The following is a 20,496-nucleotide window of genomic DNA, read 5'->3' on the forward strand; positions in this document are numbered from 1 at the left end:
TAATGGTGTAATATTGGATTAGAATTGAAAGTACCAGCCGGGCACAGTGGCTCACACCTGTAATCCCAGCACTTTGGGAGGCCAAGGCAGGCAGATCACTTGAGGTCAGGAGTTCAAGACCAGCCTGGCCAACATGGTGAAACACTGTAAAAATATAAAAATTAGCCAGGCATGGTGGAGGGCACCAGTAATCCAAGCTACTTGGGGGGCTGAGGCAGTAGAATCATTTAAACCCAGAAGGTGGAGGTTGCAGTGAGCAGAGACTGCCATGCACGCCGGCCTGGGTGACAGACTGAGACTCCATCTCAAAAAAATGAACTAAAAGTACCAAGGTGAACTTGTTTTCAATATATATAGACAGAAATAGAAATAAACATACAGTTGACTCTTGAATACAAGGTTTAACTGAGGTGGTCCACTCATATGCAGATTTTTTTCAACCAAAAGGGACTGAAAATACAGTATTTGCAAGATGCAAAACCCTTTAGCATAGGTGGGTACCACAGAGGAGAGTGTGAGACTTGAGTATGTGTGAATTTGGTATACCTGGGGTGGGAAGGTCCTGGAACAAATCCCCTGTGTATTAGGAGGAATGACTGTATATGTAAAAATGGACAGATACATACGTACATGTATGAACACGTTTCCTAGCTTTGTTCCTAAAAGGGGTTGGGAATCATGATATTCCAGTAGTAGTGAGCGTATCAGATCTTGGTTTCTAAGTACCATTTCCTTACTAAAAAGAACCAAGGCTCCTTGAAGAAATGGCTGATTTCTGGGCCAGAGCAAGAAAAGAATAAGATGAGCTGGAAGATCTTGCTGTGCCAGAGAGTGAGGAATACAGGAATGGTGGGGACATGTAAAATGTACATTCTGAATAGCTTGAAGGGGCTTTTACTGTCCAAACATGGGGAAACTGAAGCATCAAAATAAATCATAGTAAAGGATTACAATCCACTGAACAAAACAGGAAGTCATGCTGAATAAATACATTGAACACATAAATAGTAAGAATAAATTCTTCCTTACACTAGAATGCCAACTAATAAATGCAGAAGGAATAATGAAATTAGAAAATCTCCAGTTATCAGAAGGTTGGGCGAGGGAAGAAAATCTCCAGTTATCTATCATAGTAATAATTCAGGCAAGAAACAGCAATAGATGCTAAAACTACTTACTAGGTGAAAGTTGGATGTAGAACAGGATATTTACATAGTCTGAAGGCATCTCTCCTTAAAATATTAATTATGAGGGGAGAAAGAATAATTTATAATGGATAAACTTTGGCAGATCCCACTTTACTGACATGATCAAACTAAACATTACCAGTGATGGGGCAAAATGACATCTTGTATCATCTGTGACCCTTCTACCAAAAATGCATAATCTCAGTCTTATCATGAGGAGACAGGAAACAAACCCAAATTGAGGAACATGTTACAAAATAGTCTGTAATCTTAAAAAATGTTAAGGTCATAAAGGTCAAGAAAGGAGTGCCTAAGTCCTTTGAAAGAGATTTAAAAAGCATTAGTGGAATCGTTTTCCTATTAAAGGATATTATTGGGACTGCTGACAAAACTTGAATAGGGGTCTCTGGGTGAACAAAAAGTGGGAATTCTTTTGTGTGCTTTTCTTGTATCCTTACAGTAAGTTTGAAATTATTTCAAAATAAAAAAGTTAACTTCACAGAAAACAAGACAATCATATAGACTGGGCATCCTGAGGGAGAATATAACAGTGCCCAAGAGATAGTGTTGCCAGTTAAAAAAAATCTGACTAGATTCTACATCCATCTACCAATTTAGAGAAAATATCACATTGATATAATCAGCAAAATACAGATTGTGGCAAACTCTACAAGGCAAAAAAAAAACCCCCTGTTTTCTTCAACAAATAAACTGTAAGGAAAAAGAGACAGAGGGAAACCCAAGTTCAAAAGAGCTTGAAGGCTGGGCACGGTAGCTCATGCTACCAACACTTTCAGAGGCTGAGGAAGGTGGATCATTTGAGGCCAGTAGTTGGAGACCAGCCTGGCTAACATGGCAAAACTCTGTCTCTACTAAAAAAAAAAACAAAAATTAGCCAAGCATGGTGGCGTACGCCTGTAATCCCAGCTACTTGGGAGGCTGAAACATGAGAATCACTTGAACTCAGGAGGCAGAAGTTGCAGTGAGCTGAGATATCACCACTGCACTCCAGCCTGGGAGACAAAAAAGAAAAGAGACTGATGCTAAATAGCAACCAATTACAATGTATTGACCTTTTTTGGATCCCAATTCAAACAAATTACACACACACACACACAATTTATATAAATATATCTATGATACATCTATAAGACAATTAGAAAATTGAACACTAAACAGGTATTTGATGATATCAAGTAAATACTGTTGATTATTTGAGGTATGGTAGTAATGATGTGGTTATTTAACAAATAAAATGATGTGATGCCTTGAGTTTGTTTCAAAGTAATACAAATGCAGGGAACTGAGTGAGAGAAGTGAGTGGCTGAGATTGTTAAAGCTGGGTGATGGTATATATTTGAGGGATGATGCATATATGGGAGATGATACAAATATGGGGATCTTTATTTCATTCTGTATACTTTTGTGTTTGAATTTTTCCATAATAAAAGGTTTTTTGTTTTGTTTTATGGCTGGGCGCAGTGGCTCATGCCTGTAATTCCAGCACTTTGGGAGGCTGAGGTGGGCCTCACTTGAGGTCAGGAGTTCAAGACCAGCCTGGCCAACATGGTGAAACTCCATCTCTACTAAAAATACAAAAATTAGTCAGGTGTGGTGGCATGCACCTGTGGTCTCAGCTACTCAAGAGGCTGAGACAGGAGAATCTCTTGAACACGGGAGGTGGAGGCTGCAGTGAGCCATGACTATGTCACTGCACTCCAGCCTAGGCAACAGAGTGAGACTCCGTCTAAAAAAAAACATTGTTTTTTAAAGTAGTAGGATCAAGATTTAAGTCTAGGTCTGTCTCACTCCACAGCTACTTCTTGATAAGTTTTCTATTTTCCTTTAAAAATAAATATTTATTTATGTATCTTCCCCAATTAAATTTTCCCATGATTCATTAGACATTGAAAAAAATACTTCCCATCCATATACATAATAAAGTATAGCTATCTTTATAGATGAGATATGCTTTAAGAAAATTAGCCATAAAATATATTTTATTTGTCTAGATTTTTTCCTAATTAAAAATTAGCTATATTTATACTAAGAGGAAAATTTTAATAAAAAAAAGTTTTTTGGAAAGGTAAAAGTCAGCATACCTAGTGGATCACAATAGAGGCAGTACAACCTTCCTGGGGGTGTTTGGAAATATGCAGGGTTTTTTCATTATCACTGGAACCTGGGGATGCTACTGGATTTAGTAGGAAGAGTCAGAGATGCTATATATCTTGGGTACTCAGAGCTCTCCAGTACAACAAAGAGTTGTCCCACTCCCAAGGCCAACAGAATTGTCATTGAGAAATACCAACTAAGAGGAAACATTACAACAGAAGAAAGAAAAGGGAAAAAGGTTCGTCTGACTCAGACTTGTTGGCTGAAGAGTTACTTGGGAGGAAAGAAACATTCTAAAAGAGAAGCAGCTAGTAGACATCATTATTGGGTTTGTTTTAGTTGTTTTAGACAGTACTTCTAAGACCAGGGAAACTAACACATTAAGTCTGGCACCTAGAAGCTGTTCATAGATGGTAGTTACCAGTAGTATTAGTGCCTCTAGGGTCAAACACAGCAAAGACAGAGGAAGGAGGATCTACAAGGATATGGAGTTTAGATAAGATGAGAAGTGGTAAACAATGGTTTTCTTGACAAGAGAGAGCTCCCCCTAGTGGAGTGGTCAGATTCTAACAAAAACACAACAGAACTGACTGTTCTAGCAAGTGTTGAACTCAGTATCTTTAGTTAGAGCCTTACTCCTTTAACTCTTCTTCCTATCATCTAGTCCACACTTAGGGGAGAAATCCTTCATTCTCTATACAGTAGGACTAAAGTGAATGTGGGCAAAGCCCCAAGGGGACATTTACAAAATACTGCAAGTGGTACTGCCAAGAGAAATTACTTAACATCTCCCTTGGCTAACTGCTGGTGGTGGCAGCAAGAACAGCAATATCAAAGCAGAAGCAGGGAGACTCCCACCTCAGAGCTTGTGATGGTCAGGAGGATTAAAGGGCAAGTGTAAGAGGAATAAGAGTTCAAGTCATGGCACTTGTCCTTGCCTGGGGTGCCATATAAAAATCAAAACAACATGGGAGAAAAAACAGTGGGAGAAGTAGGGTTGGAGTGCTTCTGGATGTGCTAAGTGGCAACAGCAACTAATGAAAGGGGAATGAAATTAAAGTTTGATTCATAAGTAGGCGTGTGATGCTAAGAACAAATGCATAATCTCAGCTGATGATAATAATGCAGGAGATAAACACTGTTTGCAATACTCAAAGGAGTATTTTAAGAAGTTAAAAGGCCAAGGTCATTATTCAGGATTTTGAAAAGGAATTCTAACATGCCAGCATGGTAAGGCAGTAATACCTGCAACTTGGGATTCCAGTATGAAGAACAGAGCCTTTTCTTTCATGTCCATTCATATAGTTACTTTCATTAAACACTAGCTTGCACAGAGCGACAGAAAGTACATTAAAGAGATATTACCTTTCATGTTTGCAGCATACTCACTGTTATTCACCATGGTAGAATACGGTTGTTCATTCTGAGGTAAGACTCCTGCAGCCATGGTAGTCTGTTGGAAAAAAAATCTTTTTTGTAAGTTTGCCTTGGGATAGTCATTTATTAATCATCCAAACTACAGCTAGAACTTTCTTATCCAATGCTGCAATCATTGGCCAAGTGGTGGATACTTGAAATATACGACTAGTCAGGTTGAGATGTGCTATAAGTGTAAAATACACACAAGATGCTGAAAATTTAACACAAAAAATACAATGTAAAATACCTCATTAATAATTTTTACATTAATTATACACTGAAATATTTTTGGCATATTATATATTATATAAAATACATTATTAAAATTAAGCCCTCCCTGATTCTTTATTTTACTGCATTTATAGGACATTAATCTGTAGTTAACAGTCTTCATTCAGCTCATGCTTCTTCATGGCTAAGAGACTGCTATATTGCTCAAATGATACAGTTTCCATTAAGGAAAGTTAATTAAATCTTCTTAGATGTCAAAAAACCAAAAACTATCACCTTTGTTAAGTTCTTTCTATATGCCAGACACCAATATTAAATCACTTTTTTCTAACAAGAACTCTACGAAGTAGCTATCATCCCCTATTTTAAAGGTATGGAAGTCATGTCAGTAAGGTTAACAGACTAAGTAGTAGGATGGTAAGTTAATCCAATCTTTTAGTTTTCAGTTCGGTTTTTTCAACTAGTACACAGCTGCAGATGAAAGAAATGATCTCAACATTTTTGAGCTTCCAAATAAACAACTGTATAATTTAACTTTGTAGTTCCTAACTATACCTCAATTTAAATATTCATGAAAACAAAACTCAGTTGTAGAATTTTATAAATGATAAAACTATTTCCATAAAATGGGAGCACATAACCCAGAAAAGTTTATGGAGTGGACTATGATACAAGAGAAAATAACACAATTCAAAAGTTTTTTCTAAATAATAATTTTAATAATTTTCTTTGCAAAACTATGTTTATGGTTTGAACATCTATTATTGGGGGTCAAATATTATACTTTTATTAGCTTATTAAAGGCTATGAATTTTATTTAAAGGCACAAAAAACTTGTTGAAATTGTTGCACCAGTAAGTCTGCAGTGGTAATTAAATCCAGCCCTAATTAATATTTTTCTTTGGTGTACTGGATTATTCCTGTGACAAAAAAGTCACTTCTCAAATCTCAGTGATTCTCTGAGAATTTCAAGTTCACTAAAATTTTACTTCTAAAAGCAATCTTTATACACTCAAAAGGCACAAAATTTAAAATCTAAAATCCTATTTAATAAAACTGTTTCCCTTTAAAAGAAATACAGAAATTAAAATCATAGGGATGATCTAAAGTGAAATTAAAAAGAATGCTTCCTGAAATATTAATAATGTCACAAACTGGATATCATACTAATTAATGCAAAATTTTATAATATGCCTAATATTTCAAATGAACATTACATAAAGACATTAAGTAAAGGGACTAATGGAACAAGTTGTTCTAGGAAATTCATTAGCAAAAACTTAACTTGAAAGGATATCCATTAAGACGAGACTTAGATGAAACCCATTTTTACCACATTATTTTAAAATTTAGATTATTTTCTTAAAACATTTAGATGAGAAAAACAATTATCACCATATTAGAATCATGGAATTTTGGAGCAGTTGGGACTCTAGCCCTGGCTATTTTGCATAAGAGAAGTTATGATCCATATCCCAGAGAAGGTCCTACCTTGTCCCACATGATCCATGTTGGTGACAAACTTGTATCAGTCATCACTTTCTTTGTGAAGCTTTCCCTGACCTCACTCTTTGTTCTTCAGCTGTAATGTAATGAAACATGTACACCTGACAGTATTCCCTCTAGACCATGGGCTCATGAGGAGGAGTTATGACTGCTTCACCTTTACGTCTCTAGAGAATGAAAAAGCCAATATAGGTACCCTATGAAACAACTGTCAAACTGAAATGGACCATACTACATTGTGTTCCCTGAATCTATTCATGTCTTATTTATCTCTGTATCCTAAAGCCTATTGAAAACATGTCTAATATGGTTTGGATCTGTGTCCCCACCCACATCTCATGTCAAATTATAATCTCCAGTGTTGGAGGTGGGGCCTGTGGGAGGTGATTAGATCATGGGGGTGGATCCTTCATGAATGGTTTAGCATCATCTCCTTGATGTTGTCTTGTGGTAGAGTTCTAATGAGATCTGGTTGTTTAAAAGTGTGTAGCACCTCCCTGCCCTTCCTCCTGCTCCTGCTCCCACTTTGCCTTCCACCATAAAGCCTCCCCAAAAGCAGATGCTACAGAACCATGAGACAATCAGACCTCTTTTCTTGATAAATTATCCCGTTTCATGTATTTCTTTATAGCAATGCAAGATACTTGAAAATGTGATGGCAGCTTTGGACCTGGGTAACAGGGTGAGGTTGGAAGAGTGGGAAGGACTCATAAGACTGGAAGATGACGGAAAATTTGGAACTTCCTAGAGACTTGTTGAATGGTTGTCACTAAAATGCTGATAGTGATATGCAGAGCAAAGGTCAGGCTGAGGAGGTCTCAGATGCAAATGAGGAACTTACAGGGAACTGGAGCAAAGATGACTTTTGTTAAACCTTGGCAAAGAGCTTGGCTGGATTGTGTTCCTGCGCTAGGTATCTGTGGAACTTTGAACTTGAGAGAGAAGTTCGGGTATCTATTGGAAGAAATTTCTAAGCAACAAAGTGTTCAAGAAGTCAGTCACCTGGCTACTTCTAAAAGGCTATGCATATGCATGAGCAAAGACATGACCTGAAACTAGAACTCACATTTAAAAGGGAAGCAGAGCATAGAAATTTGGAAAATTTGCAGCCTGGCCATATGGTAGAAAAGAAAAGTCCATTTGCAGGAGAGCAATTCAAGCAGCTGCCACAATTTGCATACCAAAAAGGAAGACAAGTACTGATAGCCAAGACAATGGGAAAAACACCTTGAAGGCATTTCAGAGAACTTCTAGGCATAGGCTCAGAGGTCTAGGAGAGATAGGTAGTTTTGTGGGCCATGCCCAGGGTCCTGCTGCTCTGTGCAGCTCCAGGACACTGTTCCCTGCACCCAGCAGCTCCAGTCATAGCTAAAATGGGCCCAAGTACAGCTCAGGATACTGCTTCAGAGAGTACAGGCCATAAGCCTTGGTGTCTCCCACGTGGTGTTAAGCCTGCAGGTACACAGAATGCAAGAGCTGAAGCTTGGGAACCTCCACCTAGATTTCAGAGGATGAATGGAAAAACTGGAATGTCCAGGCAGAAGCCTGCTGCAGGGGCAGAGCCCTCATGGAGAACGTCTACCAGGGCAGCACAGAGAGGAAATGTAGGGTTGGAGCCCCCATACAGAGTTCCCAATGGGGCACTGCCTAGTGCAGCTGTGAGATGGTGGCCATTGTCCTCCAGACCCTGGAATGACAGAGTTACCAGCAGCTTGTACCCTGCACCTAGAAAAGCCATAGACACTCAATGCCAGCCCCTGAGAGCTGCCTTAGGAGATGAACCCTGGAAAGCTACAGGAGCCGAGCTGCCTAAGGCCTTAGGACCTCACCCTTTCTCAGTGTGCCCATGGAGTATTCTGGAACTTTAAGGTTGAATGACTGCCCTGTTGGGTCTGACTTGTATGGGACTTGTAGCCCCTATCTTCTGGCTGATTTCTCCTTGTTGGAATGGGAGTATTTACCCAATGCCTATATCCCCACTGTATCTTAGAAGTAACTCATCTGTTTATTATTTTATAGGCTCATAGGTAGAAGGTACTAGCCTTGTCTCAGATGAGACTTTGGACTTTTGAGTTAGTGCTGGAATGAGTAGACTTTGGGGGACTGTTGGAAAGGCGTAAGTGTATTTTGCAATGTGAGAAGGACATGAGATTTGGAGGGGCCAGAGGTGGAATTACATGGTTTAGATTTGTGTCCCTACCCAACTCTCACATGGAATTGTAATCCCAATGTTGAAGGCGGGGCCTGCTGGGAGGTGACTGGATCATGGACGGAGGCAGGCTTCTCACGAATGATTCAGCAAGATACCCCTTTGGTACTGTACAGTGAGTGAGTTCTCATGGGATTTGGTTGTTTAAAAGTATGTAAACACTCCCCCTGCCTTCCTCCAGCTTCTGTCATGTAAGATGCCTGTTCTCACTTTGCCTTCTGCCATGAGTAAAAGCTCCCTGAGGCCTCCCCAGAAACCGATGCTGCCATGCTTCCTGTACACCTGCAGAACTGTGAGCCAATTAAACCTCTTTTATTTATAAATTACTTAGTCTCTGGTATTTCTTTATAGCAACGTGAGAACTAATACAACGACTACTAAAAAAATGTATGTTGAGTTAATTGTACTCTTTTGGGTCACAAAGAGTACAGGTATAATTATGGACTGCTTTAAAGATTTCTTTCTAACTAATCCTTCAGAAACTCTTAAGTTGTAAAGAACTATAGAAGTCCTCTAAGAGAATCCTAACCAAACATGAGCATACTCTCCACAATATCTTTGTTTAAACAGTAACAGTGACATCATTACACAGCTCTGATAGCTAGAAAGCTTTTTATATTACCACTCTGTAATTTCTACTCACTGGCCCTATTTCTGTACACACAGAACAATACATCCTTTCTTCCATCTATCTAAAGCTAGTGATCATGCTCCCCTCCCTTCTGATATATAGCTTCCCAGATGATACATCAGCAGTTCCCTTTACCTTTCATCATAAGTAATGGTTCCAGACCTCCTTACCGGCTTGGATGCCATTTTCAATATATACACTCTATAGTTATTAATATTCTAGTGCCCAGAACTGAAGTCTAGTCCCCAGATGTGGAATGATTATTAAAAATAAGAACAAAACTAGTCATCTTCTTTATTGGAAAAGTTTATGTGGTTTATTATCACATTAGCATTTTCCGCAATCTCAAGACACATCAAGATACAACAACAGTCAAAGAATAAAGCTGGTGCATATATTTTGAGGCTAAAAAAGATACTCACTAAGGATAGTTATATGTATATGAAAGTTTAAAGTGAATAAATGGTATAGAATGAAAAATAAAAGTCTCCACCTCCTATCCCCCAAAGCCAAGTTTTATCCCACAGAGGTAAACCATTTAAACTCTTACTTTAGTTATTCTGGGGCTGGGGGTAATAGTTACTATACTTAGACCTCTGGTTCTTACGCTATCATCTTTAAACAACACTACTGAATTCCTGATATAAAGATGAGGAAACTGGCTCATTTTCCCTACTTTCCATCATGCCAAACCTTCCCCTATTTAATACACCAAAATATTTGTCTTCTGATTATCTCTGTAATTTTAAATTCTGATTATCTCTGTAAATTTTAAAGGTGAATATCCTTTAAACATCTCTTACTCTATCAATTTTAAACAGTATCTTAATTCCTTCTATATAATTAGTTAACTTATACTATTGTTTGTTCACTTTCCTTTCCCCTCCACTTTCAAGTTCTGCCAACTATATGATTTTTATATGAAGATTTTTAACTTTTAAATTTCAGTTAATCTATAATTTTCTCAAGCTTTTTCTGTAGGCTTATTCTAAAATATGAGACAAAATACAATATAATTGTTATTACTATCATATATAATACATATATACATGTAAACTGTGCATACACACTTTTTTTTAACCATCTTGTATCACCAAACCTGTGATGTTTAAAGATATTCCAAGCATAAGTGTCAAATGGATTATCTTTTCTTTCACTCCATCAGTTGCTTAAAATAAAGACATATTTTGTTTTGTTGTAAATTTGGACAGTATGTTTCTTATATAGACTTTCTCCAGGTTTTTTCTTTGTTTGTGAGATAGAGTCTCACTCTATTGCCCAGGCTAGAGTGCAGTGGCATGATCTTGGCTCACTGCAACCTCCACCTCCTGGGTTCAAGTGATTCTCCTACCTCAGCCTCCCAAGTAGCTGGGACTACAGGCATGCACTACCACACCTGGCTAATTTTTATTGTATTTTTGTAGAGATGGCGTTCTGCCACGTTGGCCAGGCTGGTCTTGAACTCCTGACCACAGGTGATTTGCCCGCCTTGGCCTCCCAAAGTACCCCTAGTTTTTAATACTTTTTTGTTTGCTTGTTTTTTGAGACGGAGTCTCGCTCTGTCCCCCAGGCTGGAGTGTAGTGGTAGAATCTCAGCTCACTGCAACCTCCGCCTCCCAGGTTCAAGCGATTCTCCTGCTGCAGCCTCCTGAGTAGCTGGGATTACAGGAGCCCACCACTACACCCGGCTAATTTTTGTATTTTTTTTTAAGTAGAGATAGAGTTTCACTATGTTGGCCAGTCTGGTCTTGAACTCCTCATCTCAAGTGATCCGCCCATCTCAGCCTCCCAAAGTGCTGGGATTACAGGCATAAGCCACTGCACCCAGCAATAGCTTTTTTTCTGACTAAAGTAATACAAATCTTCACTACAGCCCTACAATCTTTCAGTTTCTTTTCTTTTTTTTTTTTTTTGAGATGGAGTTTCGCTCTTGTTACCCAGGCTGGAGTGCAATGGCGCGATCTCGGCTCACCGCAACCTCCGTCTCCTGGGTTCGGGCAATTCTTCCTGCCTCAGCCTCCTGAGTAGCTGGGATTACAGGCACGCGCCACCATGCCCAGCTAATTTTTTGTATTTTTAGTAGAGACGAGGTTTCACCATGTTGACCAGGATGGTCTCGATCTCTTGACCTCGTGATCCACCCGCCTCGGCCTCCCAAAGTGCTGGGATTACAGGCGTGAGCCACCGCGCCCGGCCTCTTTCAGCTTCTTAATCAATCATACTACCTACTTGCTTTTTGAAGATGTTTTTCTTCCAAGATCTTTGGATTTCTACTCCAAAGAGGAGTTTGTACAGATCGGTACTCAACCAAATACCTTGGGGCAGCAATGTGCTGAGAAACAAAGTGCTTGTTTCTCTTCTCTTAGAAATCCAGGTCCTCAGCTGCTTGCTTTCCAAAATCCGAAAGACATTTTTTTATATATGTTGTCCAGTTTTCTAGTTGTTTTAGGCAGAAAGGTATTAATAAATCTAGTTTCTCTTATTTCATCTTGGTTGAAAGTGAAAATCCCCTCTGGCCTTCTTCAAATAACTCAAATCCAGGGGTACTGTGAAACAGTGCCAAATATGCATTACCTATGCATAAAAACATTCATTTATAGTCCAACTATATGTAACTGCTGATCAAAAATTACATTTCAAGTATGTTAAACTATATTTTAGAATCAAAAGTTCTGTGTTTAAGTCTTGACTCTTCACTGTCAGCTATATGAACCATTCTGAGCTTCAACGTCTTCTATAAAATGAAGACTACAATATTTACTCTCCTTGGTTGTTGTAAGGATAAAGACAGGGGTGTGTGTGTGTGTGTGTGTGTGTGTGTGTGTGTGTGTGTGTGTTCCTACCATAACACCTGGCTTTTAAGTATTTTTAAATAAATACTTGTTATTTTAATTTGCAAACCAGTATCTGCAGTATCTTTTTGCTTTTTACCTTATTAGTCGGTACTCACTTTATTTTCCTCCTATCTTTATAAGAATTTGTAAAGGATTCCATTCATACCTGTCCAATAGTCCTATTAACAGTTAGTAATAGGCTGGGTGCAGTGGTTCATGCCTGTAACCCCAGCACTTTGGAAGGCTGAGGTGGGCAGATCGGTTGAGCCCAGGAGTTCAAAACCAGCCTGAGCAAGATGGTAAAACCTTGTCTCTACAAAAAAATTTTTTTAAAATTAGCCAGGCATGGTAGCACATGTCTACTGTAGTCCCAGCTTCTAGGGAGGCTGAAGTGGGAGGTTTATCTGAACCCAGGGGTTGAGGCTACAACCTCAGTGAGCCGTAATCATGTCACTGTACTCTAGCCTCAAAAACAAAAAAGAAACAAATGTTAGTAATGGGAAACTCCTCTGACTTATAAAAACATTATCTCCATTCACAACTGAACTTATTTCACATGCCTGGTTGTAGAATCAGGAGAAGGGTTTGAATAATAAAACTGTCATTTCACTACACAATCAATACTATTTAAGTTTATTTCCTGTTGTCAATGACAGATATTTTGCTCACCCAGGCCTACGGTTTCCTTTTATCCCTAAAAGCACCCAAATTACTCAACTGTTTAGAAATAGCCACACACTCAGTAATTAGTACAGAATATTAAAACTTAAGTGCAGAAATGGACTATCATTCTAAGAAGAATAGAACACAAAGAATGTTCTACTTTACCTTTGGAGGCCGAGGGGGGTGGATCACGAGGTCAAGAGATCGAGACCATCCTGGTCAACATGGTGAAACTCCGTCTCTACTAAAAATACAAAAAATTAGCTGGGCATGGTGTCGCGTGCCTGTAATCCCAGAGGCTGAGGCAGGAGAATTGCCTGAACCCAGGAGATGGAGGTTGCGGTGAGCCGAGATCGCGCCATTGCACTCCAGCCTGGGTAACAAGCGAAACTCCGTCTCAAAAAAAAAAAAAAAAAAAAAAAAAAGAATGTTCTACTTTACAAAAGTCATTTCACAGAGACTACGTTCTGAAATGGACTGAATAATTCCTAGGTCACTACTGTCCTTTCTGTTTCTCAGACACATGGTGTTCTGCCAAAATCTACATGTGTATTTTTTGAACAAATTTGTCGGGGAACTACATTAAGCAGTGCCTGGGAGGTCAGAAATGGTATAATCCTTCCCAGACTCTCATAGCACTAGCTCTCCAACTCTGGAATGCACCAGGATTATGCAGGATGCTTGTGGAAATGCAAATATGGAGGAATGTAACAATCTGTATTATCAATTTATACTCCAGGTGATTCTGATTTAGGAGGCCCTCTGCCTACACTTAAATAAATATTGTCAATGTGATTAGATTCTAGACAGCAATCATAGCAGAAGAACTTGAGGTTGAAAAACTTAAGCTTACATGGGAAAAAACAGAAGTGGAAGCCCAACTACCTGAATGAACCTATAAAAGCCATAAAAATATTTTTATGCTCTTTAATAATATATTATTATAATAACTAAATCACATAAGCTTACTTCATGCCAGGTACTGTTCCAAGTGTTTTATATAATCTTAGCTCATCTAATCCTTACCACACATTGAGCACTACTAGCATTCCCATTTGTTTTTAAAATAGAGGTTTGTTTTTTTTTTTTTGGAGTCTCGCTCTATTGCCAGGCTGGAGTGCAGTGGCACAATCTCAGCTCACTGCAACCTCCACCTCCCAGGTTCAAGCAATTCTCCTGCCTCAGCCTCCCAAGAGGAAAGCTAGGATTACAGGTATGTGCCACCATGCCCAGCTAATTTTTGTATTTTTAGTAGAGATGGGGTTTCACCATTTTGGTCAGGCTGGTCTTGAACTCCTGACCTTGTGATCTGCTCACCTCAGCCTCTCAAAGTGCTGAGATTACAGGCGTGAGCCACCGTGCCCGGCCTAGACTTTGTTTTTTTAGAGCAGTTTTGGGTTCACAGCAAAATTGAGCAGAAGGTACAAAGGCTTCCCATATACCCATGTTTCCCCATCCCCAACAGACTCCCCACACAGTGTGGTACATTTGTTAACAATCAACTTACAATGATACATAATTATCACCCAAAGTCCATATTTAACCTTAGGGCTCACTCTGTGTTGTGCATTCTGTGGGTTTAGTAAAGGTATAATGACATGTATCCACCATAATAGTATTATGCAGAGTGGTTTCACTGCCCTAAAAATCCTCTGTGCTCCAACTATGAATCTCTCCCTCTCCTTGAAACCCTGAGAACCACTGATCTTTTTACCATCTCCATGGTTTTGTCTTTCCAGAATGTCACGGGGTAGAATCACACAGTAGGTAGCCTTTACAGATTGGCTTCTTTCACTGGATAATGTTCATTTAAGGTTCCTCCATGTCTTTTCATGGCTATTAAACCTTAAATGAATATTATTCACTAATTTTTAGCAGTGAATAATATTCCCTGGTATGGATATATCACAGTTTATTTATCCATTCACCTACTGAAGCACATCTTGGTTGCTTCCAAGTTTAAGCAATGATGAATAAAATTGCTATAAACATTCATGTGCAGATTTCTGTGTAGACCTAAGTTTTCTGCTCATCTGAGTAAATATCAAGTAGCACAGCTGCTGATCGTACAGTAAGCATGTATTCAGTTCTGTATATTATTCCTGTTTATAGATGAGGAAACTAAGACAAAGAGAAGTCAAATAATTTGCCTAAAGGTACATAGCTATTAAGCATGAGAAGTGGAATTTGAATTCCCACAGTTCAGCACCAGAGTTTGTGCTCTTAAGGACTACACACATAGTTTCTGAACAATAAAGACCTATTAAAGAATAAAATTTGAACAAATAGAGTTTTAAAGATCTAACTGGCTTTTATTCACAATTCATGAACTGGGCAACATAATATCCACTCTACAAAATAGAAAGGAGCTCCACTGGGTGTGGCAGGACAACTGGCTTTTTATAAGGCAGCTGTAGCAGAAACAGGAAAACAGCCCAGTACAAAAAGCAGATTTGTTATCCTCAGGTTACTTTCCTTGTATGAGTTTAAGCAGAAGAGATTTCCTTATGCTGGCGAGGTTGACTGGGCCCCTTCTCATTGGTTGCTACAAATCTCCTTTTTGTTTTGCTTTTTTTCTAGAAAACTGGCCATTTGAGGATTTCCTACTGGTTTGTTTTTTAAGTTTCAGTTTAATTATGTGGCATGTAGCATGAATGACTCCATTTTGGTTTGGACTATTAGGGTCTCACGCAGGAACTTGGTCCAAATCAATGGGCTTGCATAAATTTTATTTACCAAATCCCACATTAAATAGAAATTTTATTGTTATTTATGTATTTTAAATCAGATTCACTTAAATCAGATGCAATTTTGTACCATTAATTTCCATTTATAATTCCTTCACTTACAAGGCACTTTGCAGCTGTCCCTATTTATGAGATTTAAAAATCTGTTTTCCTGTGTACAGATATTAATAATTTACTTATTTTTTATCCAAATTTTCACTCACTGTTGTCTCAAAGACAAGTATCAGGAACGTGGTCCCTTTACACATTTTAGCCTCCTACCTCCTAACAGAAACGAGAACGCTAGTCTTGTTTATAATTTAAGATTTAAGATTATAATTTAAGATTATAAAATCCAAACACATTTTCAGTAGAGAAGTTGGCACTTATTAGCTTTGTGATCTTAGGCACATTTATTAATATCTCTGAGACTTACTACCTACCATACTGGGTCATTGTAAAGATGACATGACAACCTATATGCAAACCTAATTCCATCCCCAACATGTAAGTCAGTCTTTCTCAATACAGCAGCTACAGTAATCCTGTGAACTTTAGCCAGTCATGTCATCCCTCTCTTCAAAACCCTCCATGTCATCCTAATTAAAATTTAAATCAACTCCCCCTCATTTCATTTTTCTCCATAGGACTTATGGAGAAAACACATCTAACACATTATATAATTTATTTATTTGTCCTGTCTATTGTCTGCCTTCTCCTACTGGAATGTAAGCTACATGAGGGAATAGATTTTTTTGTCTGCTTTGTCAATTGCTTTATCTCCAAAGCCTAGAACAGGACCTGCACATAGTGGTACTCTGTATTTGTTGGATGTATGCCTGAATAAACATTCAATAAAAGGTAACTGCCACTACCACCACCACCACTATTATCACTTAATCTCTCTGAATGTCAGCTTTTTCATCTGTAAAGTAGGAACTTACCCATCTCAGGGTTATTACTAAGAACATATATAATTATATGGCAGCACTATGCAAATACAAGAAATAGGATTATCCTTATTTAGTCTTCCTGATCATATCTCTAACTTCCTGCCCATTTTCTAAATGACAGATTTGTGTTCCAATTCCTTGAGGGTTGGATTTGTTTTCTTCTCAGCCAAATATGCATGACAGCAGTAACCTCAAGCCTCAGCTCAAATTTTCTCTCCTTTAGGATGCCTTCCCTAATACCAATTACATATTTGACTCACATCCCTTCATCAGGTACGGCTGAGTGAAGATCTACTGTATCTAGGTTTATGTGGCTCAGACCACTGTAGTATTTTCTTCTTAAAGAATTAAAGCACTGTTTATGATTCCTTATGTAGTAAAATTAAACAAAAATAGATTATTTTAAACTGAAATGTCCTCACCTCTGAATTTATAAACTAAAAAATGACATGACTATATAAAATTTCTTTTCTTTTCAAATCATCCTGGAGGAAGCCAGGCAACATTAAAAAAAAACTCTTTTGCTTTTTCAGACCCCTCAATATTTCTGATTAGGTTAGTCCTGGGGAAACGAGTGAGAGCCACCTAGAAATGTGTTATATCTGGCAGTTTACTACACTATTACCTTCACTGGCTTCTGTGATTTCACACCTCAAATACACCCTAGAGAAGTCTCCAAGGCTCTCAGGAGACTAGTCACAGACTGGGGAAAAACAGCACTTCAGCAGGAACCCTGCTATTTCATCATTTAAAGAAATAGGCTATTTGATTTGGATTCTTCAGAAAACACATTCTAATAAAGAAGGGGTAAGATGTTAACTATAAATGAAGCTGTCTTTTACAACTAAGGTTTCTGTATTTCCTATCCTTTTTCCCACAAGCAGCCACACACGGCTTATTTGATTGAAACTTATTCCCATAGGTTCGATCAACCTCAAACCAAAGACACTACGAAAGATACTTCTAAGCTCATCAAAAAGCCAACAATTCCTAATTAACATCCATCAGATCACCTGGATGGCTTTCTTAAAATCTCAAACTGCTGGGTACCCCCTCTAGAGTTTTGGACTTAGTAGTTATAGGGTGGAACTGAGAATTCTGCATTTCTAACTCATTTCCATGTGATGCTGATGTTTTCAGAACCACTGTACTAGGTAAGCAGTTTGCCTTTACCTAACAGCAAGTATTCATATTCACATAGGTTACTGTGAAGGTCTGTTTCCTGGGTTCTGTTTGGTTGTCAAACACTAAAAACATTCTTTTTATAATTCCTAAGCCAACCTTCACAAAATCATGAAATACAGTAAGAAGACCTACATCACCAACCAGATCTAAAAGGAGGCTCATATTCCTGGATAAGACCTGGCTACCAAAATTCTGTTTTAGAATAAAGACATCACTTGAAATCTGAGCATTGCTATATAGGTGGCATCAACAAGATCACAGACTCCCCAAATATCAGACACTTTTTAGTGAAGTACCAGATACCACAGTTTGGACACCATAAAGTGACTTTATAATCAATACATGTTCATTATCTGAATATCCGTATTAATAAATATATAAATATTGTAGATACATAATTATATTTACCTTTGAATACATCTTTTGTGACACTGCTTGAAATTTTTTTCAATTAATAATTTCTGGGTGGGTGCAGTGGCTCATGCCTGTAATTCTAATACTTTGGGAGGCTGACATGGGAAGATCGCTTGAGCCCAGGAATTTGAGACCAGCCTGAGCAACATAGTGAGACCCTATCTCTACAAAAATAGAAAAAATTAGCCAGGTGTGATGGTGAGCACCTATAGTCCCAGGTATTCAGAAGGCTGAGGCAGGAGGATTACTTGAGTCTGGGAAGTTGAGGCTGCAGTCAGTCATGATCACACAACTGCACTTCAGCCTGGGTGACAGAGTGAGATCGTCTTAAAAAATAATAAGTTCAGCTAGTTCGACAGGAAAAACTCAAAATACTGAGTATAGTAGAATTTGTTATTCACTTCATCCCTATTTATATGCAGACTAGGAAGGATAACAAGATTTTCTACTTCTTCAATTCCTGAACTATTTCTCTATTTTTCTAATAGTTATTCTGGGAAATCTATTTCACGTGTCTGGGAGGCAAGCCTGGGTGTCTTAAAACACAGGCAGGTGTGTAGCTCTTGGGAATTCAAAGGCTTAGATCAGATCATCCATAGCAAGATACACAGGACATTTGGTTTAGGTAGTGATTTAACTCATATATTAGCCTTCCCTTCCTCCCGAGACTCTGGTGAAAAGACTGGTAAAGAAATTTTATAAAGAATAAGCCCATAGAGCAAGGAACAAGAGTTAGTTATCCAAGAACCTGCTATCTTATAAGCTTTTGGAAGACAGAAAGCACATAAAAGTAAAGAGGCAACTAAAACAAAGTGGGGGAAGTTATAGTCCTAGTATAGATGACTGCGTCTCATCAGAAAAGATGGAAGCCACAGAGAGTAAGATGACCATTTCTTCAGTGTTGAAAGAAACTGATGTCAGTAAATAATTCCATATCCAGTTAAACTCCCCTTCAAAAATGAAGGAGAGCTGGGTGCAGTGGCTCACACCTGTAATCCCAACACTTTGGAAGGCCAAAGTGGGTGGATCACCTGAGGTCAGGAGTTCGAGACCAGCATGACCAACATGGTGAAACCCCATCTCTATTAAAAATACAAAAAAATTAGCCAGGTGTGGTGGCACATGTCTATAGTCCCAGTTACTTGGGAGGCTGAGGTAGGAGAATCGTTTGAACCCAGAAGGTGGAGGTTGCAGTGAGTTGAGATGATGACATTGCACTCCATTCAACAAAGAAAAAAATCTGTCTCAAAAAAATAAAGAAAGAAAATTAAAGAGAAATTAAAACATCTCGAGATTAAAACAAAACTAAACTAAACCTGAGAGAATCTGTTGGTAGCAGATCTGCCACAGAAGAAAAAGTAAAGAGAATCCCTTAGGCTGAAATGAAAAAAACAGCAAATTTTAATTCTCAAATCCATACAAAGAAATAAAGAACACCAATAAACATAACTAAATCAATATTATAAAAATACATATATGTAGCTTTTTTCTTGACCTGTTTTAAAATACACCTGCATAAAGCAATAATTATAACAATGAGTTAATGAGCTTATAATATATAAAGATGTAATTTGTATTTATAACAATGGTACAAAAGAGGTAGAAGTGAATGAAAGTACACTAAAGGAAAGTTTTTGCATACTACTGAAATTAAGTATTAATCTGAAAGAGACTGTTTTAAATTAAGATGCTAATTGTAATCCTAAGAGGAAGCACTAAAAACATAAATAAAAAAATACAGAAAAGAAACAAGGGAAATAAAAAGGTATAATAGAAAATATCTAACACAGAAGAAGTCAGGAATTGAGAAATAAAGGAACACAAAAGACATAAGCTATAAAAAAGGTAGGCAAATAAATCCTAATTTATCAGTAATTACATTAAATTAAAATGGATTACACATCCCAATCAAACAGCAGAGCCTGGCAGAATGGATTACAAAAATGAACCAACTATGTTATTGACAAGAGACACATTTTAGATTTAAAGACATGAATAGACTGAAAGTAAAAAGATGAAAACAGATATACCATGCAAGCAGTAATCAAAATAGTGCTGACATGGCAATATTGATGTTACACAAAATACTGTAAGATAAAAATTGTTTTGAGACAACAGGACATGTTATCATGGTAAGAGAATCAATTAATAAGGAAGATACAATAATTATAAACATTTGTGCAATTAAGAACAGAGTCCCAAAATACATAAAATAAAAACTTACAAAATTGATGGGCGAAATACACAATTCAACAATACGTGGAGACTTTAATACCCTATTCTCAATAATAGACAGAAAAACAAAACAGAAGATCAACCAGAAAACAGAAGAACACAATGAATTAGCTAATCCTAAGAGATGCTGTGGAGACAAAAGTAACTCCATTTGTGATGCTAATCCACCATATTGACTTCTGACTAGC

The 20,496-nt window shown here is 37.9% G+C and overlaps 1 protein-coding gene across 4 annotated transcripts in view; it reads right to left on the minus strand.

The window, feature by feature from the left end:
* The window catches only part of PTPDC1 (protein tyrosine phosphatase domain containing 1), a 95,405-nt gene that overhangs the window by 50,072 nt on the left and 24,837 nt on the right, over positions 1–20,496 (minus strand). For 2 of the 4 annotated variants that reach the window (XM_012463536.2, XM_012463557.2), the window contains exon 2: positions 4,668–4,755. In XM_012463536.2, coding sequence (XP_012318959.2) covers positions 4,668–4,749 — 82 coding nt within the window. In that variant the 5' untranslated portion in view covers positions 4,750–4,755. Of the gene's footprint in view, positions 1–4,667; positions 4,756–6,443; positions 6,509–20,496 lie in introns of those variants that run through there. The other 2 variants (XM_021671898.2, XM_012463547.2) reach the window with 2 other exon arrangements.

Source organism: Aotus nancymaae, unplaced genomic scaffold, assembly GCF_030222135.1.
Source record: "Aotus nancymaae isolate 86718 unplaced genomic scaffold, 86718_ANA_hifiasm-v0.15.2.pri h1tg000041l, whole genome shotgun sequence".
Classification (NCBI taxonomy): Eukaryota; Metazoa; Chordata; class Mammalia; order Primates; family Aotidae; genus Aotus; species Aotus nancymaae.